This window comes from Ostrinia nubilalis, chromosome 24 (genome assembly GCF_963855985.1).
Source record: "Ostrinia nubilalis chromosome 24, ilOstNubi1.1, whole genome shotgun sequence".
NCBI lineage: Eukaryota > Metazoa > Arthropoda > Insecta > Lepidoptera > Crambidae > Ostrinia > Ostrinia nubilalis.
The window spans coordinates 5,610,192-5,634,427 of NC_087111.1; the positions used below are offsets into that span (position 1 = coordinate 5,610,192).

Here is a 24,236-nt window from a genome sequence, read left to right on the forward strand (position 1 = left end):
TAAACTATTTAAATTAAAGTATTTCAGTCTGGACTCATATGTAGGAAGGCGCTTTGCCAATCCACATTGATAAGATAGGTGCCAGAGGAATCTTTTTTGAATAGCCTCTAAACGACGCTTATGCACCTCATAATAAGGGGTCCATATTACACTGCAATACTCTAAACCAGAACGCACTAATGAATTATATATTTTTATTTTACTGCCAATTTTTTTGAAGTCCTTACAATTTCGCAATATAAAGCCTAAGAGTTTAAAACTTTTTTTAACTATCTTATCAACGTGGATATGGAAACGGAGCCTATTGTCTATATGGACTCCGAGGTCTCGAATAACTTCAACTTCTTTAATAACTTTGCTATTGATGGTAAACGACTTGTAGTATGGGGACTTTTTTCTAGAAAAATGTATAAAGTAACATTTATCCACATTAAGTTTCATGTTATTGGAATCACACCAAGATGAGAACCGATTTAAGTCTTGTTGAAGTAGAATCTGGTCATTGTCGTTCTTCTGTCGTTTAACTATTTTAAGATCGTCTGCGTATAAGTAAATTTGACAATGAAGAAAACAGGCTGCGACGTCGTTAACGAATATATTGAAAAACAATGGACCCAGATGCGAGCCCTGCGGGACGCCCGACGACGTCTTAAACGCATCTGATTGTTCAACAATTACGTCGAAACTAATAAACGTAGACTAATAAATTTACATTCGTTTTGTAGAATAGCTTAACTAATAATACAATGCAAATAAAACATACCTTAACGACCTGGTTTTTCTTGTGTTGGAAAATAACTGAAAAAGAAGTGAAAAAAGTCATGTTTTTTTTCTAATTAAATCCATTCTTACTCCCTTAAAATGTATGAAACTTGTATCTGTTTTCTACTTCTGCTAATAGATAATTTTATTAGTGTTAAGCTACCCACGCTTTCACTTGTTTTTGAAGGAAGAGGTGAAAACTAAAAATTAAAAACTTAAATCCTCGTAATTTTTCGAGAAATGGGTCAAGCCCCAAATTTGAAGTATTTTCATCGATAAAATTGTCCATAGATTACGCCCTTAAAGTTTGATCACTACAAACCCGGACACACTGTATAAATCCTACTAATATTACAAATGCGAAAGTTTGTATGGATGTCAACATGTTTGTTACTCTTTCACGCTAAAACTACTGAACGGATTTTGACGAAACTTTACAGTATTATTGTTTATAACCTAGAATAACATATAGGCTATAATTTATGACGATATAGAAACTATATTTCAATAAATAAATAAGACGTGAGAAATATTTACAAAAAAGCGCCATCTATCAACATTGCTTTTGACGTTCGTAAATACTCATGCGGACGGCGAAGCCGTACAACGTCATCTATCAAGCTCTGTTCAAACTACTGCTTTTGACGTTCGTAAATAATAATGAAATATTAAATAAACATTTATGTATTTGAATCAGTGTACTATTGGTAAAAACGGAGTAAAACGGGGTCAACGCGTACGAAGTCGCGGGCGGCCGCTAGTTTTTAATATTTGTGCTGTACAGTCATACAATCAACATTAAATCCCACATAAGTAGCAGGTCTATTAATAAGATGCCTCAGTATTTTATGTTTATCACCTTTTAACTCTCAGATATTATTATTTCCTTGCAGATCCGGATATCAAGAATATTATAATGAAAATATAAAAACTAAATTTGTGTTTCATTTCTAAAACCTACTTTAATTTCTATTTGACTTATGCATTGGTTACATAACCTAGGAGTAGGTAATCTATACAGGGTGATTTTGTAATCAGTATCCAACATTTTTTAATAAGCTCTAAAAAAGTATTGTTTTCTTTTTATAAATCGATTAAGTTACTGATTCTGAGTCGCTCCTAAAAATTTGGATACTGATTGCAAAGTCACCCTGGGGCGTCTAGGCAATATCACAGACAGAATAAGTAACAGCTGTGGTAACAGTACCAAGGCAATGTGTATAATAAAATACTATGAATTTTATTGTATAGAATACCTGCTAGGCCACAGGCGATGAGCCGATTTGTGTAAAAAAAAAGGGGCCTCTATTAAATGTTATGTAAGTAGATACCGACCCAGTTGGATATTAAAATTATTAAATGACCGACAAAATATAGGTAATTATTTGCTTTAATTTTTTTCATATACAATGGGGAAGCTCTTGGCCTGTATCTCACCTGGTGGAAAGTGATGATTTAGGTTAAAGATGGAAGCGAGCTTCACCCGGAATTCTCAATCAGAGAGGAACTTTTACTTCTAACTGCCGAAAGTCGAATAATAACAAACCTCATTTAGAACGAGCCCTATTGCCAACCAAACCGTGCGGTATAAATTTTGTCCCCTTCTGGGAATCAAACGCAGGACCTTTGGGTCTGAGTTGGGTGGTCTTACCACAAGACTATAGAGACTATTAACTAAAATTATTTATAATTATCATCAGTGAAGCCACGATAGCCGAACGGTGAAGGTGTCGGACTGGCCGACTCGTAATCCGGGGAACGCGGATAAGGTCCCCGCCGCCGCTCATTTATTGTGGTGAGCTCACTTGTGTCGTGATAGGTACCTACAAGCATAAAAATTTAGTTCAGTAAGAGGGGCACCAACTCGCACAGCTCATCATACATTACCTGAACGTTTTAGGCATTCTTATAAATTGCCCAAGTACCGTATGGAATACCGGATTATACACATTGCCGGTAGCATGTACATTATTGTACATTGTAGGTAAGTTTTATCGCTCAATACTATGCTTGAGTGGTTAAGTTAACATTCCGGTTCTGTTGTTTTTTTAAAGAAATCTGTCTATTGAAATGGATTTTAAGCTATTTGTGATATTGGTGGTAATAAATACTTCGAAATGTACGTGTCACGATTATAATTATTTTAGATTTTTTTATTTACTTTTTACTGTTGGTTATTTAGTAAACGTTTGCTAGTTCTTTTAGTTCGTTCGTTTCAACCGAATTCCTTTTATTGCTGAACTAAGGCCTTCTCCACGGATTTCCACAATGACCGGTCCTGCGCTGCCTTCATCCAGGAGACCAGTGCTGGTTTATTTAAATCACGATTTTTATTACATGATTTTTTAAATAAAAATCATTGATTTAAATCAATGACCGAAAATGGAATTAATGTAAGGCTGGGAGTTAATATTAATCAACTGTAATGTTCGAAAACAATGTTAATATTAGGTGTTAATGTATGAAATTGTCGTTTTGTATGGAGAATCTGAAAAATTTTATTTTTCCATACAATCACATTTGCGATTTTTCAGATAACCACATAATTAATTTTTTTTTGGCGGTGTTGCCTGCTCCATACATCAATTCTACGTAAATAAAAATGTATTCCGTAAGAAAAACTAAACAAATGATCGCAGAACCTAATAAAAATCAAAAAAATCAAATTAATAAAAAAAATCGTGATTTTTTTTAAAAAATCTGATTTTTTTGATTAAAATAAAAAAATCGTCATTTTTATCCACCCTGGCATCGAACAGTCGCCGCCTCTCAACCTTGTTTACTACAGCGGATACAGAGGAGCAGTGGTTCGAACACATTATATCGCTTGGTGCAGGTGTTGACCGAGCATGGTTACTTCGGAAATACCTGCACCGTATTTTTTTAATTGTAAGACAAGGCAGATATTTGACCGCAATCGCACCTGGTTATGTGAGATGCAGTGTAGGATTTCTGCCCAGTAAGTGCCTATTAACTCTCGCCTTGAAAAAACCCAGATTATAGTGTTCGGGAAAAACAGTAGCAGACAGCGAATTCCAGTCCCTAGTTGTTCGCATTATCAAAGAGTTATCTAAACGCTTAGTGCGAGCTGGTAGAATGTCGACAATGTAGGGATGATACGCTAACCTGCGTCTGGTTCCCTGGTGATGGAAGAGGGCTGGTGGAATTAAGAGGTCGTATAATTCCTTCGCACATTCTCCGAAGTGTAGTGTAGATAGCCGTTAGAGAAGCTACTTTACTAGTCCAGTCATTTAAGCTTAAATTAGGTAAGAATCTCGGAATTCGAGATACCCAGCTGTAAGTCTGTAAATACTTGTATATTGACACCCTAAAAGTTGTCTCAAAACCTACATATGGTAGGGTGTAAGCAACTATTAAATTTTAAGGTCAAAGGTCACAAAAATCGTTTTTTTGCGCTTTTTTTGGAAATATCTCATTTCCTATGGGTTTTTTGCTATTTGTATTTATTATCAATATTGTAGAATACAAAATTCTCTACAAATTTTGTTCAAAAAAGTTTTTTATACGGTGAACCGTTTTCGAGATAGAGGGCGGCCGCTAGTACTTATAATAAATCTGTAGAGAGGTCAATTCTATACATGAAATATATTTTCAAAATAACTATCAGGGGGTGATTAGTGATCGATACTGATGCCAAAAATGCAATCAGTAAAATTTTTGTCTGTCTGTCTGTCCGTCTGTATGTTCCTTATAGAAACAAAAACTACTCGACGGATTTTAACGAAACTTGGTACAATTATTATTCATACACCTGGGCAGGCTATAGTATACTTAGGAATTCCCACAGGAACAGGAATTAGCGGGAAAATCCTTTTGTATGAAAAATCTAAACGCTTAACGGAAGTTAGACGCTTGAAATTTGGCATGTAGGTACCTTAGTAAACTTAAAGCTTAGTTACAACAAGGAATTCCCGAAATTCCCACGGGAATTAGCAGGAAAATCCATGTGCATGTGGATTGAGTGATCCTTGCTTCAATCTTAACAAAAATCGAGGAAGTTTTACTTAAAATATGTTAAAACATTGCGATGAAGTTTAAAAATTTGTTAAACCTAAGATAAAAATGTTATGGCCAATAAATAGGAGCACTCATACCGCACGCTTTAAGAAAACGTCAACATGTTTATTTCAGAAAATAAAGCCTTTCCACTTCTTTTTATAGTATAGAAAAATTGTTAAGAATATGTTAAAACTATTAACAAATTCAGAAATTCCTTGCACGTCCCGTTCCAAAGTTATGACGATTATTTAGGATCACTCACACCGCACACGGGCCGTACGAGTGCTCTTCAAAATAATGACTTTTTATTAATAAATACGTTTTATTTCTGTTGGGAAATGTGTGCAAACTGACGAGCGAATTTGTTAAAGAATAAGTGTGACAAAAATTAAAAGCTGAAGGAAGAAATTAACCTTTATTCTTTCCTCCAATATGCCGTGTGAGTGATCCTTACTTTTACCTCTGTCTGCTCATATGTAGTTCGTAGGCAGACTGAGATAGTATCTAAAATTGTTAATTGTTTTTAACAATTATTTGGCATATATTTTGCTTTTATTAAGGTCATAATTTAAGAAATATCAGGCTTAGATGATTCCTAAAGGAAAATGTTGATTAGGGTACATATGATTTTTTATTTTGTGAGACTGTTCCGATACGTCAGACGTGACAATGCAAAACCAAATAATAAACTAAATACGATAAAATAATATTATTAAATCTCACATGTAAATGAATAAAACAAATTTCATGTTAGACTTTCATGACTTTTTATGTTTTTGATGTAATTTTCTTTATGTCATGCTATATGGCATGATAAACAATGTAGAAAGGCTGCATATAAAATTAAGGATGTAGGTTTATAAGTACAGGTTACACACGGCAGGCATCTAGAAATGTATAGATTTCGATGTGCTCTTTACGAATTTCAACTTTGCGACCTCCTATTGTCTCCGCGGGCGCCACCAAATTGAAAAAATGCTGCTAGTAGCAGATTTTTTCAAATAATTCCTTTAGGATTATTTTTGATAAAACGTCCTTAGGAAAACTTCTGATGAATCGAAACAGTCTCTCAAAATAAAAAATCATACGTACCCTAATCAACATTTTCCTTTAGGAATCATCTAAGCCTGATATTTCTTAAATTATGACCTTAATAAAAGCAAAATATATGCCAAATAATTGTTAAAAACAATTAACAATTTTAGATACTATCTCAGTCTGCCTACGAACTACATAATGAGCAGATAGAGGTAAAAGTAAGGATCACTCACACGGCATATTGGAGGAAAGAATAAAGGTTAATTTCTTCCTTCAGCTTTTAAGTTTTGTCACACTTATTCTTTAACAAATTCGCTCGTCAGTTTGCACACATTTCCCAACAGAAATAAAACGTATTTATTAATAAAAAGTCATTATTTTGAAGAGCACTCATACGGCCCGTATGCGGTGTGAGTGATCCTAAATAATCGTCATAACTTTGGAACGGGACGTGCAAGGAATTTCTGAATTTGTTAATAGTTTTAACATATTCTTAACAATTTTTCTATACTATAAAAAGAAGTGGAAAGGCTTTATTTTCTGAAATAAACATGTTGACGTTTTCTTAAAGCGTGCGGTATGAGTGCTCCTATTTATTGGCCATAACATTTTTATCTTAGGTTTAACAAATTTTTAAACTTCATCGCAATGTTTTAACATATTTTAAGTAAAACTTCCTCGATTTTTGTTAAGATTGAAGCAAGGATCACTCAATCCACATGCACATGGAAAATCCTTTTGTATGAAAAATCTAAACCGCTTAAGTTGACTTGAAGTGATGCAGTGACCGCGCGCTCTCCGCCCTTTATCTCGAAAACGGTTCACCGTATAAAAAAATTTTTTTTACAAAATTTGTAAAGAATTTCGTATTCTACAATATTGATAATAAATATAAATAGCAAAAAACCCATAGGAAATGAGATATTTCTAAAAAAAGCGCAAAAAACCGATTTTTGTGACCGTTGACCTTGAAATTTAATAGTTGCTTACACCCTACCATATGTAGGTTTTGAGACAACTTTTAGGGTGTCAATATACACGTATTTACAGACTTACAGCTGGGTATCTCGAATTCCGAGGTGAACTTACTATAATGACTGGACTATACGGTGATGGTCAAGTAACAAGTTCTGGAGCGACGCTTCAACAAGGGTCGGGCTGTCGCAAGTATTGGTCGCGAGAGGACATCTCATTCCCAGTGTCATCACTGCGGCACCGCTGTCGTTACAGCTGAACAAACTTTAGAACATTTTTGTCCTCCGCTTGTCATCCACTTTGCAACGGAGGGAAGTCGAACCTTAACATCGAACTCCTCCTATGTTCTTCTGATTAATTTCGTTGCGGGTCCAATGACAGTTTAACTTTCCCCAAACTTGACTTTCACTGGTTGGGTGTTTATTGGCGATCAAGCTGTAGATCCTGGCTACACAGGAGTTGCAGTGGTGGGAAAGAGAGGTGGGAATAGTCCCGTTTGGGGCTAAATGGCGAAATTGTCCATATAGTTTATTCATATTTATTTATTATATTAAAATGTTTCATCTAACAGTTTCAGTTTGTGCCCCTTCCCGTAGAATTGTTAATGGTCACCGTGTATATGCAGAGAAAAGGTATATGGTAAGCATTTTTAACCGAATCTTTTTGGGAAATGTTTTTTTATTTTTAGGCTGAGTTACACCATCTTACTTTAACTTTAACAAACGTCAAAACTCTGTCAAACTCCAGACAAAAAGCACCGGTTATCGTTATAGTTGCCGTTAAAGTTAGATGGCGCAACTCAGCCTTAATGTCTCAAATTCATGGACGCGTTGGGAATCACAAGGCCTTATTTATAGCTTCTTCATGAGGTAATTTGTTTTGGTTTCAACTGTTTTAGGTTTACCTTTTGAAGTCTGAAAAGTCCAACATGAATTTGTACGATAGTTGGTTGTGCGGTGGGGCCATAGTCTCACCGACCTTTATATTGACCTCAGCTGCTTGTTTGTCCGATGTGACGTACCTATACGCAATTGCTGGGTACGACAAGTACGTCAAATCAGAGGATCTAGATTCAGATCCTTGCACTAGAGAAAGAAAACAGAAGATCGTCAAAACTTGTATACCACAAAGTAAGTAGATAGAAGTAGATTATACAACGAAAGTTTCGATGACATCGTTATTATTATCAACATTCTTCTTCTTTTCGTGTCGACAACAAACCTACACAGTGTCAGCCCAAAACTCCGACATTAATAATGCAGCTACCTCTATCTAGCACGAAAAACTTTCGACTTCTAATCGTTTGCGTATTCGCATCGCCAATTCGCCATCAAAACATTTAGTATGAAAACTTAAATAGCGCCCTTGTGAACGTAGAAATAATAATAACTAATTTTGACAATCGAGATCGTCACGTTATTGTTGAATTCGAAGGCTGTGTATCGAATACGCATACAATTCGAAGACGAAAGTTTTTCGTGCTACAGCTTCAGGAGCAATGACTAGGATGCGCGCCAGGATAAACTTTTATCGATTTTGCACCATAAGCCCATACATTTTTGTCTAAAATCGTCGATAAAATTGTATCATGGCGCGCATCCTAATTTTCCTAAAATTCGCTTACGACATTCACGAGAGTGGAGTTGGTCTTAAAGTCCCCGACGACTACAGATTTTTATTCGGTCGATAGTTGGGCCCGATCCCAATTTGTATAAAGAATCGGCCGATACTAATGTGTGCACTTTCATAATATTACTAGCTGTGCCCGCGACTTCGTACGCGTGAAGACCCGTTTTCTCAACATTTTTCATTTTTACTCTGCACCTATTACTCGTAGCGTGATGGTATATAGCCTATAGCCTTTCTCGATAAATGGGCTATCTAACACTGAAAGAATTTTCCAAATCGGACCGGTAGTTCCTGAGAATAGAGCTTTCAAGTAAACAAACAAACAAACAAACTCTTCAGCTTTATAATATTATAGTAAGTATAGATTACTGTCCATAGTCATACTGATTAACAGCCCGAACCAACTATCGGCCGACAAAAAGTCTGTAGTCTGCGGCTAGGATTTAGGCTGTGCAGTGTGATCAGAGTTCGGACGTCGTTATTATCGTGATAATAACACATGGATAATTATCGGTTGATAATAACAAAAAATGCGCTTGTGAAAGTGAACCGTATTCGTAATTTTCGAACGTGTATTTCCGCACTTGCGTCTATTGGTGGGCGTTATCAACTAGATAGTTATAATAAAACCTACCTATTTATCTAGCGTCAAAATATTTATCTAGCTAGCTATGGATAACTTGACAACAATCAGCAACCAAAAACGGGTGTCATACTTGCTATCGAACGTTGAAGTATCTATTGTCTAGATATCGACAACTATGCATCAACGGGTCGCTACATCTACGGTACTCCATATTAAAAGTCATGAAATCAACGGGTCGCTACATCTACGGTACTCCATATTAAAAGTCATGAAATCAATCGGTTGTTTAATCAGTGTCATGACATCAACAGTCGCGGTGGGTAAATAACGAACTTCTCAGGGTGGGTAAGTAATATTTTCCTACCAAATTTTGTACTAAAAGGTAAAGTATTAAGAAAAAACAAATTTTTAATCATACATAATTGTGTATTTAAATAATGAAATAAAGTAATTAATTAGTACATGTTTAAAGTAAAGTTAAAGTTAAAGTTAAAGTATCTTATTGTGTATGATACCTACTACAAAAAAGAATTGCTTGCTATTCCTTTCAGAAATTGAAAAACATCCATACTATCGTCACGCCGCACAGTGTTTTTTTTGACCCGAAAAAGTGACATTCTGTTTTTATCACTAATATCCAAAGTTTAACTTATTATTAATGTTAGACTAAAACACCCAGGTGACAAATAGCTATAGATTATTTTTAAAAAAATATTTAAGAAAATTTATTTTGTACTGGGTCAAACTACAATTTTATTATTATTTAAAGAAACGTACACACTAAGCTTCTCTTTGCATTGCAGGTAGGTAGGTTGGTGTATGGCGAATATTATTGCACCTATAATTATTTAAAAGTAGTTATAGGAACGACAGTATGATTATTTTTAAAATTTAAGAAATTATTATTTTTCTCTTTTTCTAAGCCGAAGTAGAATCTCTGCTTAGGTCAGATACATTTATTAAAATAAGCTCTATCACCTATAATTTTTCTATATTCTAACTCGGCCGCAATTTCGAGAAAAAGTATTTTTTCCAAAATGTTAGGATTGTCACAAAAAATGACCTTACGTAGTTCCACTTTCTTTAGGGTTCCGTGGCCAAAGGATGCTGCGGGACATAATTAATATTATGCAAATATAAATACCACTCCTGATGATCAAGAGTCTTCATATATCTTAAAAGATGATGAAGAAACAGTATTCTTGAGCACTGATAGTAATTTAACTGATAACCTACCTAAGACAAATTAAACACATAATTAGGACCGATTAGCATCCTTTGGCCACGGAACCCTAAAGAAAGTGGAACTACGTAAGGTCATTTTTTGTGACAATCCTAACATTTTGGAAAAAATACTTTTTCGCGAAATTGCGGCCGAGTTAGAATATAGAAAAATTATAGGTGATAGAGCTTATTTTAATAAATGTATCTGACCTAAGCAGAGATTCTACTTCGGCTTAGAAAAAGAGAAAAATAATAATTTCTTAAATTTAAAAAATAATCATACTGTCGTTCCTATAACTACTTTTAAATAATTATAGGTGCAATAATATTCGCCATACACCAACCTACCTACCTGCAATGCAAAGAGAAGCTTAGTGTGTACGTTTCTTTAAATAATAATAAAATTGTAGTTTGACCCAGTACAAAATAAATTTTCTTAAATATTTTTTTAAAAATAATCTATAGCTATTTGTCTCCTGGGTGTTTTAGTCTAACATTAATAATAAGTTAAACTTTGGATATTAGTGATAAAAACAGAATGTCACTTTTTCGGGTCAAAAAAAACACTGTGCGCCGTTCAAGAAACCGCGAGATTGCTTCTTGATGCATCCTCTTTTTCTTTCTAGGTGGAGTAGCTGGTACCGCGCTTTCCATTCTGGCAATTGTTAAGTTGGTGGCTGCTTGTTCTTTTTTTAGCTCACCAATTGTGGCATAAAGACCCATTTTTTTATTATCCATTAAGGAGTTCCAGCGTCTGTGCCACGCTTCAATTTTATTTTGAGTCCTAGGCAAATTACTGTTGTTATGGTGCACTGACCACAATTCTGGAGGAAATACTGGGACTGTTCTACGTATAGTTAGTTTTGAGTCACCAGTATTTCGCGATACCAGTTTGCCGTTCACGTAATTGGTTTCAAACCATTCCACAATTCGAGTATCATCTGTTGGAAAAACATTTTCCTTCAAAAGTGCGAAAACTGGACGGTATCTCTATAGGTGGTAAATACGCTAAAGCGATGAAAAGACGGATCTTAAGAGAAAATTCGCCATCTTCAACATTCATTGTAACGTACCTACTAATTATTATGGAGTACTGTAGATGTAGCGACCCGTTGATGCATAGTTGTCGATATCTAGACAATAAATACATCGACGTTCGATAACAAAACATTCATTGTAACGTACTAATTAATATAGAGTACCGTAGATGTAGCGACCCGTTGATGCATAGTTGTCAATATCTAGACAATAGATACTTCGACGTTCGATAGCAAGTATGACACCCACCAAAAACATAAGCAATAATATACGCAAAGAATAACTCGACTTAAAACAATGTAACATCAGAATTTCTTATGAAACAATATGAAAAATGTATCTTATACTGTTGATAATTATCCAATAATTATCTCATGATTATCATGAAGCGTAATTATTATCTTGATAATTTCGAACCCTGGCTGTGATCTCCTATAAACGCCTTAGGTTACCATTAAGGAATCAATAAACATATTGAGTATTGAGTATAGGTCGCGTATTACGTACGTAGTAGGCACACGTACGTAGTAGGTAGTTACACTTTGACAATTCAATAATTTAAATGTTTGATAATTATATAAAGGAAAAGAAAAGAAAACAATAAAAAGTCTGTTAATCATTACAATTTACAATATAGGTACAAGTCACTCAAACATGTTCAAAAGTCTCCATGACTGCCTTTCTAAACTGTTGACGGCTATCAAAGAATAAATCCACCGCCACACTGTGCTCATTCAATAACTTGCATAGACGAGGAATTGTGGAGCTCCTACCCAGGACGGTTTTGCGATGGGGGGCACTAAGGGGTGAAATCGGCTTATTTAGCCTTATTATTTTGTTCAAGGGTACAAATTCTCATACGGTAATTTTGTATGGACTAATATAGACATTGGACTGGCGATAGTAGAAAAACCTTACGATTTCAATGATATAACGTACCGAGCGCATTGCTCGTACGTGCCGGGCCCAATAAGAATCAATTTCTCCCCATTAACTCAAATAAATGGCACTGATGTATACGTTTACGGATGGGGACATGCTCTCAAAATCAGAACGGTAAGGTCTCTTACAATCATCATCTTCATCATCATTAATCAGTCACAGGACGTCTGTTGAACATAATTTAAACCTCCCCCAATGACTTCCATATCGCCCGGTTGGTAGCGGCCTGCATACAGCGCTTTCCCGCTACCTTTATGAGGTCGACGGTCCTCCTTTTGGGTGGACGTCCCACGCTGTGTTTTCCGGTACGTGGCCTCCTCTCCAGAACCTTGCTGCCCCATTGACCGTCAGTTTCACATACTATGTGTCGTGGCCATTGCCACTAACAGCTTGCTAATCCGTCGGACTATGTCAGCGACTTAAGTTCGTTTAAATGATTCTTACAAAATTTCTTTGATTTCAGTGTTATTTACTATTATTGGTAACAACAAGATTCATCAAAAGCAATTCACTTTTAAATAAAATAAATATTTAATTTCCCTCATAAGAAGGCTCAAGGTCACCGAAAGGGCAATGGAGTATGCGTGTAGTTTCTATGCGTGATCGAATCAGAAATGAGGAGATCCGCAGGAGAACCATAGTTCCCGATATAGACCTCAGAATTGCTAAAATCAAGGGGCAGTGTGCGGGGCACATAGCTCGCAGAGCTGATGGCCGCTGAGACAGAAAAGTTCTCGAATGGCGACCACGGGCCGGAAGACGAAGTGTGGGCCCCCCTATAGGTCGACCCACGATCTGGGGAAGGCCGTGGGAAGTTTTTTTTTTTTTTATCCACAACGAGGAAGCTCTTGGCCTGTATCTCACCTGATGGTAAGTGACGATCAGGCCGAAGGTGGAAGCGAGCTTCACCCGGAATCCTCAACCACGGAGGAACTGGCTATCTTACCTCTAACTGCCGGAACACAATAATGCTGTGAACATTGTTGTTATGGCGACAGACTTAGGTAAGATGGTGGTAGCTAGCCAGGCGGACTTAGAACAAGCCCTACCACCAACCAAACCGAACAGAAAAATCTGCCCCCACTGGGAATCGAACCCGGGACCTCTGCGTCTGAAGCAGGTGGTCTTACCACTAGACCACAGAGGCGGTTAGTACGTACCTGGTAAGTACCTGGTTGTGGGCAGCGCAGGACCGGTCATTATGGAAATCCTTGGCCTTTGTCCAGCAGTGGATGTCGTTAATATTGGGTGAAACGAAGGATTTAATTTTGCATACAACAACAAAAGCTAGGACAGAACTCTTCTGTCTCGCACTTGGCTGGTTTATTTTTTACAGTCGGGCGACTATCAGGATTACAATCAGGAATATTTGCAAGTAACGACATCACGGATTGTTGAAAAAAGCTATTGTTTGACGTATTTTAAAAACCTTACGGACATAATAAACAATTTCATGATTTGTTGCACTGGAACAGCGTATGTATTCACGAATGGAACAATGGATGCACCGATATCAACCTATAACAACGGTTGCACCAGACGAAATGCCAACGGAAATGTAAGTATTATCAAACAGTAAATACTCTACTTAAGTTAAATACTCTACTTGATACAATACACGCACACACACATACACGCGCGTGCACACACACACACGCACACACACACACACACACACACACACACACACACACACACACACACACACACACACACACACACACACACACACACACACACACACACACACACACACACACGCGCGCGCGCACACACTTGTATTTTTGTTTAATTAAATATCCTAATTATTAATTTACATTTGACTGCGCCTCTAGTGCCAAACTAAGCAAAGCTTACCTACTATGGGTACTAGACAACGGATAGACTAGATTCTTTCTCCTAATAAGTTTTCCATACAAAATTTAAATCACAATAATTTATACATGCATCATTGACTTTGCCAAGGCCTAATTTTACATAAATTGGTTGCAAATGAACAGTGTGCTGAATGTGAACAAAAAACGCGCTGAGCGCGTTTACAAAATGTATGAAAATTTTAGTTTTTGAAAGTTTCCCGCTAGGAGCGCTGTACAATCCGTCATACATTTAATTAGTGAGCGCTTTTGAAAAAAACTCACACTCAGCCCTCTGTACATCCATACACATTTGTAACAAATGAACATCCCTTTTACAGGGATGTTCATTTGTTACAAATCACCCTGTAAACATGTACTTATACCAGTGTGTATAACTCAGGTATTCTATGTATAATCTAAATATACAGGGTGGAATTTTGTAATGCCACCTGGAAGGAAAGTACTCTTAATATTGTAGATAGGATTTTTTTCTCAAAAAAAACATTCCTTTATTTTTGAAAAGAAATAGAACTGCAATCAAAGATTTACAAAAATTTTCTTGCCACACCCGGGAATTGAACCAACTAAAATCGGCTAAAAATTACACCCTGTATTTTTATTACATCGATCGTTAGGGTTAAGTATAAGGATGAAATCTCTCTAACAAACTTGATAAATCAAATGAAAGGAAAACCATGAAATCTTAAATTATTTTAATCATGTTACAGAAAATTTTCGAAAATTTTTCGAAAATCTTTGAATGCAGTTTTCTTTCTTTACAAAAATAAAGGAATGTTTCTTTCAGTAAAATTTTCTATCTACAGTATTAAGAGATGGTGGTACGCTGGAGCGAAAGGCTACTGAAGCGAAACACTCGCGGCCGAAAAAGTACCTACTTTTGCTGACCTAGTAGAGCCTAATTTTGTACCTTTTCAGCCGCAAGTGTTTCGCTTCAGTGGCCTTTCGCTCCAGCGAAGTTACCACAATGAATGTTTTTCGCCAAAACGTACTTCGCTAAATCGACCTTCGCCACTAGGTACGTACGGGACCCCTGTTTGTAAGTTATTTAGTTACCTACAAAATGAATTGGTTTCAGTGCGACAAACCTGACTACCTCAATTACGATTATGGGTTTGACTCAAGAAGAAATGCAAATTTTACAGTTGATAAAACCTCGCACAATTCAACCGACCTAAAAGGGGAAATAGTTAGAAGGCAAGGTGTCATTTGTCAGGTATTTTACTTTTAGTTCACTCTAATCCTCTATCTATAGTCTGGTCTGTGAGCACGTAGAATTTTGTCCAATGACCCCAAGCTACCCATCCTTATCGCTTGCGCGTAATTATATGTATTGCTGTCGCGACTACGCGCGACGTGCGCCCGCAGTGAGTGTGCGAGCGCGACAGCAACATAATTCCCTCCAAGCACAAAAGGCTCGCTCACGAGCGAGCCTCTCTGGCTTTGAGGGAACCCCCAATCCCCTCCTCCAGTTGTTTTTATAGAGGTTATTTATATAACTTAGAACGACCATGGCGGCCCCCTTGTAGCCTGGGTTGGGTCTGAAGAGCTTGTGTTGGGCGTGGCCTCCACCAGTCTCCACTCGCAGAAGTTGCACTGCATACCACCACACCTGTACACCAGCACACAATGTACCAGCCTGTTCCTCAAATGCGCGCTAAAGGACCCATCAGCTTCGTAAGTAAAATCGTTGTTACAAACCCTAATCTCATCATTAGTGACCGGATTATATGTATGTGTTACAGTCAAAACTCATAATCGGTCAAAACCACTGTTGACTGCAAAAATCATTCAAAAGTGGTTTTGACTGATGCCTTTGGTCAAAATCACTTTTGTCAAAGTAATTGAAAGAAAAAAAATGTGAGATATTTTTTGTCATTTTTCCCGTCGATAAAAATAGGTCTAGTTTCACCTATTTTCATATTACGGCACTTTATCAAGACTCACACTACTGTATAGCATCTTTTATTTACTATTATCTGTTCACACATTATTATTATTGATGGTTTTATATGCAGTTTCGGTTAGTTAGTGTCCGTGACTACCACTCGGTATGGGCCACACCCAGCGTTGCCAGTTTTTTTTTTCGCCAAGTCGGGACTTTAGTACTTTTTGAGTGAAAATAGCGGGATTCTTCCGTCAGAAGCGGGACATATTAAAAAAACGTATATAATCAAAGGTTTTTCAAATATTTATCTTTTATTTGACTTAAAATTACGTTTACGTGACAATAGATAGCAAAACTAGCCATAGAAAATGTATTTTACCAAAAAAATAATATTTTAAATCAGATTAGAGAAGTCTATCGTTAAATTCGTGTTTAGAATAAAAAAACAAAAATCGAAATAAAAAAATTATTCTTTAGAATAATGGCGTTTCAAACAATAGTCTGGTGAAGTGAGTGTCTCTCTCCGAAAAGCGGGACAGAGCCTGTCCCGCGCGGGACATTTAAATTTGATTTAAAAATCGGGACGTCCCGCCAAAATCGGGACGTCTGGCAACGCTGGCCACACCTCAACGTGGGCTTCCTCAGCCTGGGCCACGGCATATGCTGAGTGGGGTCCCATTGCGATAGGCATCGCTGTTGCGACAGGGTGGCACTGCTCAGACTTTTTATTTCCTTGTAATATTTATGTCTCTACGAGATAGGGGTCCCGCCTTCTGCCACTTGATTTTAGCAATTCTGCGAGGATGCGGGCAGCAGGACCGTTCATTGTGAAAAACCTTGGGGGAGGACTTTGTCCAGCAGTGGACGTCATTTGGCTGAAACGAACGAACGAACGAATATTTTATGTGCTATTTCTGTCTTTTTTTCCGTATACCTTCTAAGTGATGTTCATCATTTAATCCCACAGACTTCTTTCTCTTTCTATCAGGTCTCTTACCACAGTGAGGTTCTGATTTACGCTAATTTAAAGTTTAACTTTTATAGGCGCAAGTCATGCGATGAAATGGGTAAAATAGCTGGATATGAAATACATGAAACTGAAATTGATTGGGGTCAACACGACGGGTAAGATTTATTCTTTCTAATGATTAAAAACACGTAGGTATGCAGATTTATTCCTATCCCATATTTTTTCTTTTGAAATGTTCGGTTGAACTATTGGTTAATAGACGTCAACAGCTGATCAAATGCCCAAAGGATTCCCACACTGTCTTTCCCGAAGACTATAATCCGGGCCTTTTCAAGGCGAGAGTGAATAGTGAATAGGCGATAGGCACTTACATGGCAGATATGTACCATCCTAGACTGCATCCCACTAACATCAGGTGCGAGTGTAGTCAAATACCTGCCTTGCTATGCATTAAAAAAATCTTTTTTTTAAATTACTGCTCTTTCCTTAGGCTGAGTTGCACCACCTGTCTTTAACCGTAACTTTAAGGTAACTGTTTTTTTGTATAGAGTTTGACAGATTTTTGACTTTTGTCAAAGTTGAAGTAAGATGGTGCAGCATCAGCATCAAATAGTTCGTGACACCAAAAAGTTCCCAAAGTGGGCAAAAAGTTGACAACACAACCTTAATCCAATGATTTTAACAAAAACGTGTTGCAAAGTTTTTGGCTACTTTGTGTGGCACGTTCTATTCGCGTCGATAGAATGCCAGTGATTTTTTATTTCAGAAATGCAAATAATGACGCAAATGGGACTAAAACAAATGCTATTGACAAAGATGTATTCAATTGGAACCCAAATGAATCAGACAAAAAAAATAAAGGTGATTTAAGAACAAATGAAGAAAACCCAAATAAAAACATAGATTCGGTCGAAGATGTTGTCATATTGTAATATTTTAAAGATGCCGAATCATTTTTTAATGATCACGTCTTAAATTTTTAATATTAACATGTAAATAATAAAATAAATAAAACATCATTATTAACAATAAATCTTTTTTATTTCTTTGATATTTAAAATTGTTTATCTTCCCATTACTCGAATAAGTTCCAGGATTCAATGTATCATACATTCGCCAACTGGTTTCATAAAACGATTAGTATACGCTACTGGCAAATTTCTAGCCTTATACCTTCAAGAAATTGTCCTGAAATACAATGAAAAACAAGTAAATTAATTTCAAAATTATATGATTGTCTAACGGGACTATTCCCACCTCACGTGTCCACCGCTGCAACTCCTGTGTAGCTAGGATCTACGACTCGACTGCCAATAATAACAGGACCAGTGAAGGTCTAATTTGTCCCTTTGAAAGTTAAGCAGTCATTGGACCCGCAACGATTTGAATCAGAAGAACATAGGAGGAGTCCGAAGTTAACGTTCGACTTTCCAGCAGTGCAAAGCGGATGACAAAACAAACATGACTGTCTAACAAAAGTATAATTCTACCTTTCATCAGACCACGCTACATTTTGTTGAGTATAATCCATCTCTGTGATAACATCGTCGCAATACATTTGCCTCCTTCTAGAGCTGAAACATTAAAGATTTATTATACATATTTAATCTATCTAAAATAGTGATTTTAAAAAGTTCGTAGAACTGATGGCCCGGGGAAAATTCTTGAGTACGACGACCGAAAGACGTAAACGTAATGCTAGGGCCGATCGATCTACTGAATGGACGATCCGGTGAAAATGGTTGAGTTGTAACTTTTAGACATCAGAGGCGGAATTGTGTAAAGCAATCGTGACAGTTCATAACGTACGATTGACAGAATAATCGTACGTTATGAATTGTCAAATAATGATTACGATTGCTTTACACAATTCCACCGTCCCCTTGGCAATGTGTCGTTTTAGTTTCGAAATCCCTTCACACCGGCGTTTTTTGGGTATCCCTTCACACTTCATGCAGTGAAGTAACTACCTTACTTCACTGCATGAAGTGATCTCGAAATTACGACTCTTTGCTACTTATCAGGGGGTGCTGAAGTCTATTTATTTAAAGACTTTATTGCGCACACATAAAAATGATCAGTACAAAAAGGCGAGCTTAATGCCAAGTGGCATTCTCTCAAAACAGAGAGTCTGCGGTATTAAACGTATTTTCGGTATTAAAAATACCGGAAAGTACCGGAAAGCGCAGCGTAGGACGTCCAACCACAAGATGGACCGACGACTTCATAAAGGTAGCGGGAAGGCGCTGGATGCAGGCCGCCACCAACCGGCCATTGTGGAAATCATTGGGGGAGGCCTATGTTCAGCAGTGGACGTCCTGTGGCTGAAATGAATGAATGAAAAAAATAAAATTACGTCAAACCTGGTGAAATTGGACCATATGTAGCATGCCAGTAACTTGTTGATGCTAGCAGTAGCCGTGTACAAGTAGGGCGGCCGACAGCGCATGTCGTCTGACACTGAGAACAGACTGGCTATGCCTATGACTGTCTCATGGCCACCGATCCAAGCCACCAGTGGCCCTCCGTGGTCATTCTGCAATACAAGCATCAAGAATTAAGAAAAGAAAGAACGAAACATTATATGTACATCATCATAACCATAACCCACCCACAAGATGGACCGACGACCTCAAGCTTCAACCACACCAAAGCCCAATGACAGGTCGCGTGAACTGTCATAGGTCTTTGATCGCGCCGGGGAGATCTGCACGCATTGGTGTGATTGAAGCATCACAAAGATTAGGAAGGCGATGGATGCAGGCCGCTACCAAGTCTACCAACCGGTCATTAAGGAAATCATTGGGGGAGGCTTATGTTCAGCAGTGGACGTCTTATGGCTGAAATGATGATGATGATGAACCATAATACTCTCTCTCATTTCATCGTTTCCCAATCAAGACCCCTACATCATGTGACTAGTCTTGCTGCTTACTTAATATGCAATAAAAATTTTGAATTTGAATTACTTGACAAAATCCCCCGACGTGTTCACTAGTGTAATTGATCCTTGCACGCAATACCTCCATACAATTCTAAAACAAAAATTATTATTGAATAAACAAAAAACCCAACTGCGCAAAAATGAACTAGGTAAAACGAAAAAAAATAACCTTAGTGTTTACAAATGCAGTCGGAGGCATCAATGACTAATTATTTTGTTGGTGATATGTATTTGATGCCCCCGAGTCCGACTGCATTTGTGAACACTAAGGTTGGGTTGCACCATCTTACTTTAACTTTGACAAACGGCAAAAATCTGTCAAACTCCATACTTACATAAAACACCGGTTATCGTTATAGTTACGGTCAAAGTTAGGTTTAGGTGGTGCAACTCAGCCTAAGGCTTGTTTTTATCTTTTTAGTTAATTTTTACACAGTTGGGTTTTTTGTTTATTGACTAAAACTAGTTTAGAAAAAAAATTAAAATATTTATTGCCAGATCAAGTGGTACAAAATAAAAAGAATCACGATTTACAAGTAGTATTAGTACGGCTAAGAAGAAGTGCAATATAAGGATAAAATAAATCAAAAGATGGGAGAGGGCTATGATCAGTGTTTCTTTACGTGATCGAATCAGAAATGAGGAGATCCGTATAAACGAACTACTAAGGTCGCTGACATAGCCCGACGGATTGGCAGGTTGAAATGGCAATAGACAGGGCACATAGTATGAAGAACTGACGGCCGATGCTGCAGCGAGGTTCTGGAGTGGAGGCCACAAAAGCGCAGTTTTTAGGACATTCACCCAACCAACCAACGACCACATTTAGGTAACAGGAAGGCGCTGGATGCAGGCACTATCAACCGATCATTATGGAAACCATTGGGGGAGGCCTATGTTCAGCATGGTATTTTATTAGGTCGCTTGAGCCGGAGGAACAAAACCTTCTTCTACCACAGGCTCTTCCAGGATTGCCAGAGTGAATTTTTGTTAGTATAAAATAATTAAAAATGAACCACTGGCCTGGATGCGGGTGGCGCAGAACCGGTGGAAATCCTTGGGGGAGGCCTTTGTCCAGCAGTAGACGTCATTCGTCACTGAAATGAACGAACTACTGACCTTTTTATCAACACCCTTCCTTCCAATCGACAAGGGGTCGTACGTGTCGTTGCAAGTGTCAAAAAACTGAGTATTTTCGTTTATGATGTCGCCATTTTCATCCAAATTTCCCGGTTCCTCAACGCAGATGAAAAATTTTTTAAAGTGATTCGAAATAGAAATTTTGTCTATCGCCGCTTTGTTCCTTGCTTGACAATCTGTGATATTGGTGGTCGTGCCCGAGCTGAACCTCAAAAACTCTTCATTCATGTCCAGAAATTCTCCTTCCTTAAACATAGGATACACTCAGAACTAATTGTTTTTAATATCATTTCATTACGTCTACTACTACTCATATGCGTCACGACACGACACAACACTTCAGACAAAATTTATCCGCCATAATGTTGGAATACTAAGGGCCGTAGCTCATTTATCAATCCGGAAAGGGATCGTAACCGTATCAACTCGGGGCGGTCAGTTTTCTTTGTATGAAACTCCATAATTCAACGTACATCCGCATCGTAACGTAAACGCCTCGCCTCGCGATTGACAGCGCGCGAAAGGCGATGACAGCTCGCAAAAGGCTATACGGTGTTGATCCCTTTCCTAGTTGATAAGACTAATCCTTAATCATACTCACGGGTCGGTAATATTGCGCGTGACCCCATCCTAGATTCACCACATCTATCCCACCGCCATCGAAATGCGAGTAAAAGTTTACCCCTATGTACGCTGGGGGGTACGAACACACATCGTAGTAGCTTCTGTCGTTGAAAGCGAAGGGAGTATCCACTTGAGCCACGCAGATGTCTCCTAAGCTCCACACAAAATCATTATTAAACACTTTAGTCCCGTCGTAACCTGGAAGAGAATTAACAGGGTAGCAGCAATGCATTAAAAAGAGAAAATAAAAGAGAAAGAGAGAAAGAAAGGGAAAAAAGCGAGGATGAAAGAAACATTTATTACAAAGGACATCACACAAAGATAAAAAGGTTCATGGACAAAACGGTAGCACATAGATAAAATAACAATAAGAAAGAAATAAAATAAAAAAGTGTAGTGAGCAGACGTGCTACTTTCTTAAAAAAATAAGAAAATATAAAAAGAAGAAAATAAGTACCTACAGGGTTCTATTGTCTCGATTTGTGGGGCTTGAATTGAAGGACACTTTTTTTTTCGTCGGGAAATGCTTTGCGCATACCCCACTGGTCGATGGGGACGGCCAGTGGGTTATGTGGGACTCTCCCCGCCTACCCACTAAAACCCGACGGTTTCCACCAGAGTCCCTCACCATTGCACCCCATGAAGGACTACACTAGGCTAAGTTGCACCACCTAACTGTAATGATAACTATATCGATATGATTTTTGTATGGAGTTTGAAAGATTTTTGACGTCTGTCAAAGTTAAGTTGAGATGGTGAAACTCAGCCTTAAGGTAGGTACATTAATTATTTAATTATGCATCAAGTACTGAAATTATATCAGAAGTTCTTACTTTTCGGGTGGCAAAAATTGATGACCTTCTTCCTCTTCTGCATGATGCACTCATCTTTCTCCATTTGCTCTGCGTTGACGTATCTATTGTAGCCGTTTATGACGTAAGCATGCGGCACATTTTGGATGCACGACGCTGACGTCAGCACGTAGTCTTTGGTGATGATGACCCCGCCGCACGTCCATGCCGAGAACTCCAGAGGTGGTGCGGCTAAGAAATACACCTGGAAGAGAATCATATTATGGTCATGTGAACGATATAGCTCGCAGAATTGCTAAAACCGTGGCAGTGGGCGGAGCATATAGCTCGCAGAGTTGATGGCCGCTGGGGCAGAAAAGTTCTCGAGTCGGAAGACGTAGTGTGGGCAAATCCCCCACTAGCTGACGAAGACCGGCGATCTGGTGAAAGTGAAGATGCCTGTGTGGAGGTTGCGGACATCCTTGGGGGAGGCCTTTGTCCAGCAATGGACGTCATTTGGCTGAAACGAACGAACGAATTATGGTTGCTGAATGTGTCCAAAATATTTTGTACTCAATCTGTATCTGACATCTGTACTGTATCAAACGTAAGAATAGTTTTGAAATCTTTAAAGTACTTAATGTTGGTTTATCTATAATCTACCTATAACGTGATAGGAAAGTTGATAGGTACCTATTACGCTTAGCTTTTTAACTTTCATATTTATGTTGGATGGGATTAATCTTGATAAATATCTGAACCTAGGGATATAAAATTAATAAAAACCTTAGGTTATAATGAACTCGGAAACGCAAGAAACTTACCATGTACCTTTTTTCACCAAGCACACGATGTCCATTCGTAATTGCTGTGACCACTGGAACAGTCAAACAAAGTAGTTACATAGTACATACCTACTTTTGTAAGTACTGCTAGTTACTATAATCAGAAATGAGGAGATCCCTAAATGAACTAAAGTCGCTGACATAATGACAGATTAGCAAGATGAAGTGGCAATGGGCAAGGCAAGGTTTTGGAATGGAGGCCACGTACTGGAAAACGTAGCGTAGGACATCCACCCACGAGCGCCGACGATCTCATAAACGATCTCGTAGCAGGAAGGCGCTGGATGCAGGCTGTTACCAGCCGGCCATTATGGATATCATTGGGGGAGGCCCATGTTCAGCAGTGGACGTCCTATGGCTAAAATGATGATGAGTACTATAAGCTTTGTGATAAACGAATACCTACTTTATTTCAATAATATAGAAAGAAATATGAATCCTATTTAATATCAAGTTGGAGAAAAATACCTTTCAAACTAAATGCAACGAAAGTGAAGAATTTGATCCAATGTTGATAAATTTTCTTCATATTCCACCAGATGACTTCGTTTAAAATAAATTGATACAAACTTTCAAATATTAGATAATACCTATACCTACCTACATCGCACATTTAACTGTTATAATTTTTCACGTCGTTTTTTTAGTAACGCCATGAAAGTTTAGGCTGAGTTGCACCACCTAACTTTAACGGTAACTATAACGATAACCGGTGCTTTTTGTATGGAGTTAGATTTTTGACGTTTGATAAAGTTAAAATAAGATGGTGCAACTCAGCCTTAGTGGAGGGCATAGTTAAATGTAAATAAAAAAGTTGAATAACAGCAACAATATTGCTTTAACTTATTTAATACATAGTTATATGATTCCATAACATTTAGTTACTACAAACTTCATAAAAATTGGTCAGAATGTGTGTCTGTTTAGTAAAAGAAAAAAAGTTATT

General features: G+C 37.7%; 3 protein-coding genes across 10 annotated transcripts in view; 2 read left to right on the forward strand and 1 right to left on the reverse strand.

Annotated features, from left to right (window-relative positions):
* LOC135083885 (uncharacterized) overlaps positions 1-1,698 on the forward strand; it is a 65,338-nt gene extending 63,640 nt beyond the window's left edge. For all 3 annotated transcript variants that reach the window (XM_063978633.1, XM_063978635.1, XM_063978634.1), the window contains exon 11: positions 1,656-1,698. In XM_063978633.1, coding sequence (XP_063834703.1) covers position 1,656 — 1 coding nt within the window. In that variant the 3' untranslated portion in view covers positions 1,657-1,698. The remainder of the gene's footprint in view (positions 1-1,655) is intronic.
* Positions 1,699-2,790: 1,092 nt separating this feature from the next.
* On the forward strand, positions 2,791-17,973 carry LOC135083832 (uncharacterized). Of its 3 annotated transcripts, none has more exons than XM_063978573.1 (9): positions 2,791-2,881; positions 7,367-7,434; positions 7,694-7,925; positions 12,117-12,328; positions 13,551-13,772; positions 15,167-15,304; positions 15,593-15,765; positions 17,021-17,101; positions 17,713-17,973. In XM_063978573.1, the coding sequence occupies exons 1-9, from the start codon at positions 2,833-2,835 to the stop codon at positions 17,876-17,878; spliced, it is 1,341 nt and encodes a 446-aa protein (XP_063834643.1). In that variant the 5' UTR covers positions 2,791-2,832; the 3' UTR covers positions 17,879-17,973. The 3 variants fall into 3 exon arrangements, with proteins under 3 accessions (XP_063834643.1, XP_063834645.1, XP_063834644.1); XM_063978575.1 differs by having other exon boundaries at positions 13,690-13,772; XM_063978574.1 differs by lacking the exon at positions 2,791-2,881 and adding an exon at positions 3,137-3,155.
* Positions 17,972-24,075, reverse strand: LOC135083833 (chymotrypsin-like). Of its 4 annotated transcripts, none has more exons than XM_063978578.1 (10): positions 23,977-24,075; positions 23,759-23,886; positions 23,270-23,322; positions 22,488-22,710; positions 21,632-21,852; positions 21,010-21,276; positions 19,916-19,981; positions 19,310-19,482; positions 18,437-18,520; positions 17,972-18,134 (listed from the first exon to the last, which is right to left on the reverse strand). In XM_063978578.1, exons 2-10 carry the CDS (start codon positions 23,817-23,819, stop codon positions 18,122-18,124), a joined length of 1,161 nt encoding a protein of 386 aa, XP_063834648.1. In that variant the 5' UTR covers positions 23,820-23,886; positions 23,977-24,075; the 3' UTR covers positions 17,972-18,121. The 4 variants fall into 4 exon arrangements, with proteins under 4 accessions (XP_063834648.1, XP_063834647.1, XP_063834646.1 ...); XM_063978577.1 differs by having other exon boundaries at positions 23,972-24,075; XM_063978576.1 differs by having other exon boundaries at positions 23,759-24,075.
* Positions 24,076-24,236: the final 161 nt, after the last annotated feature.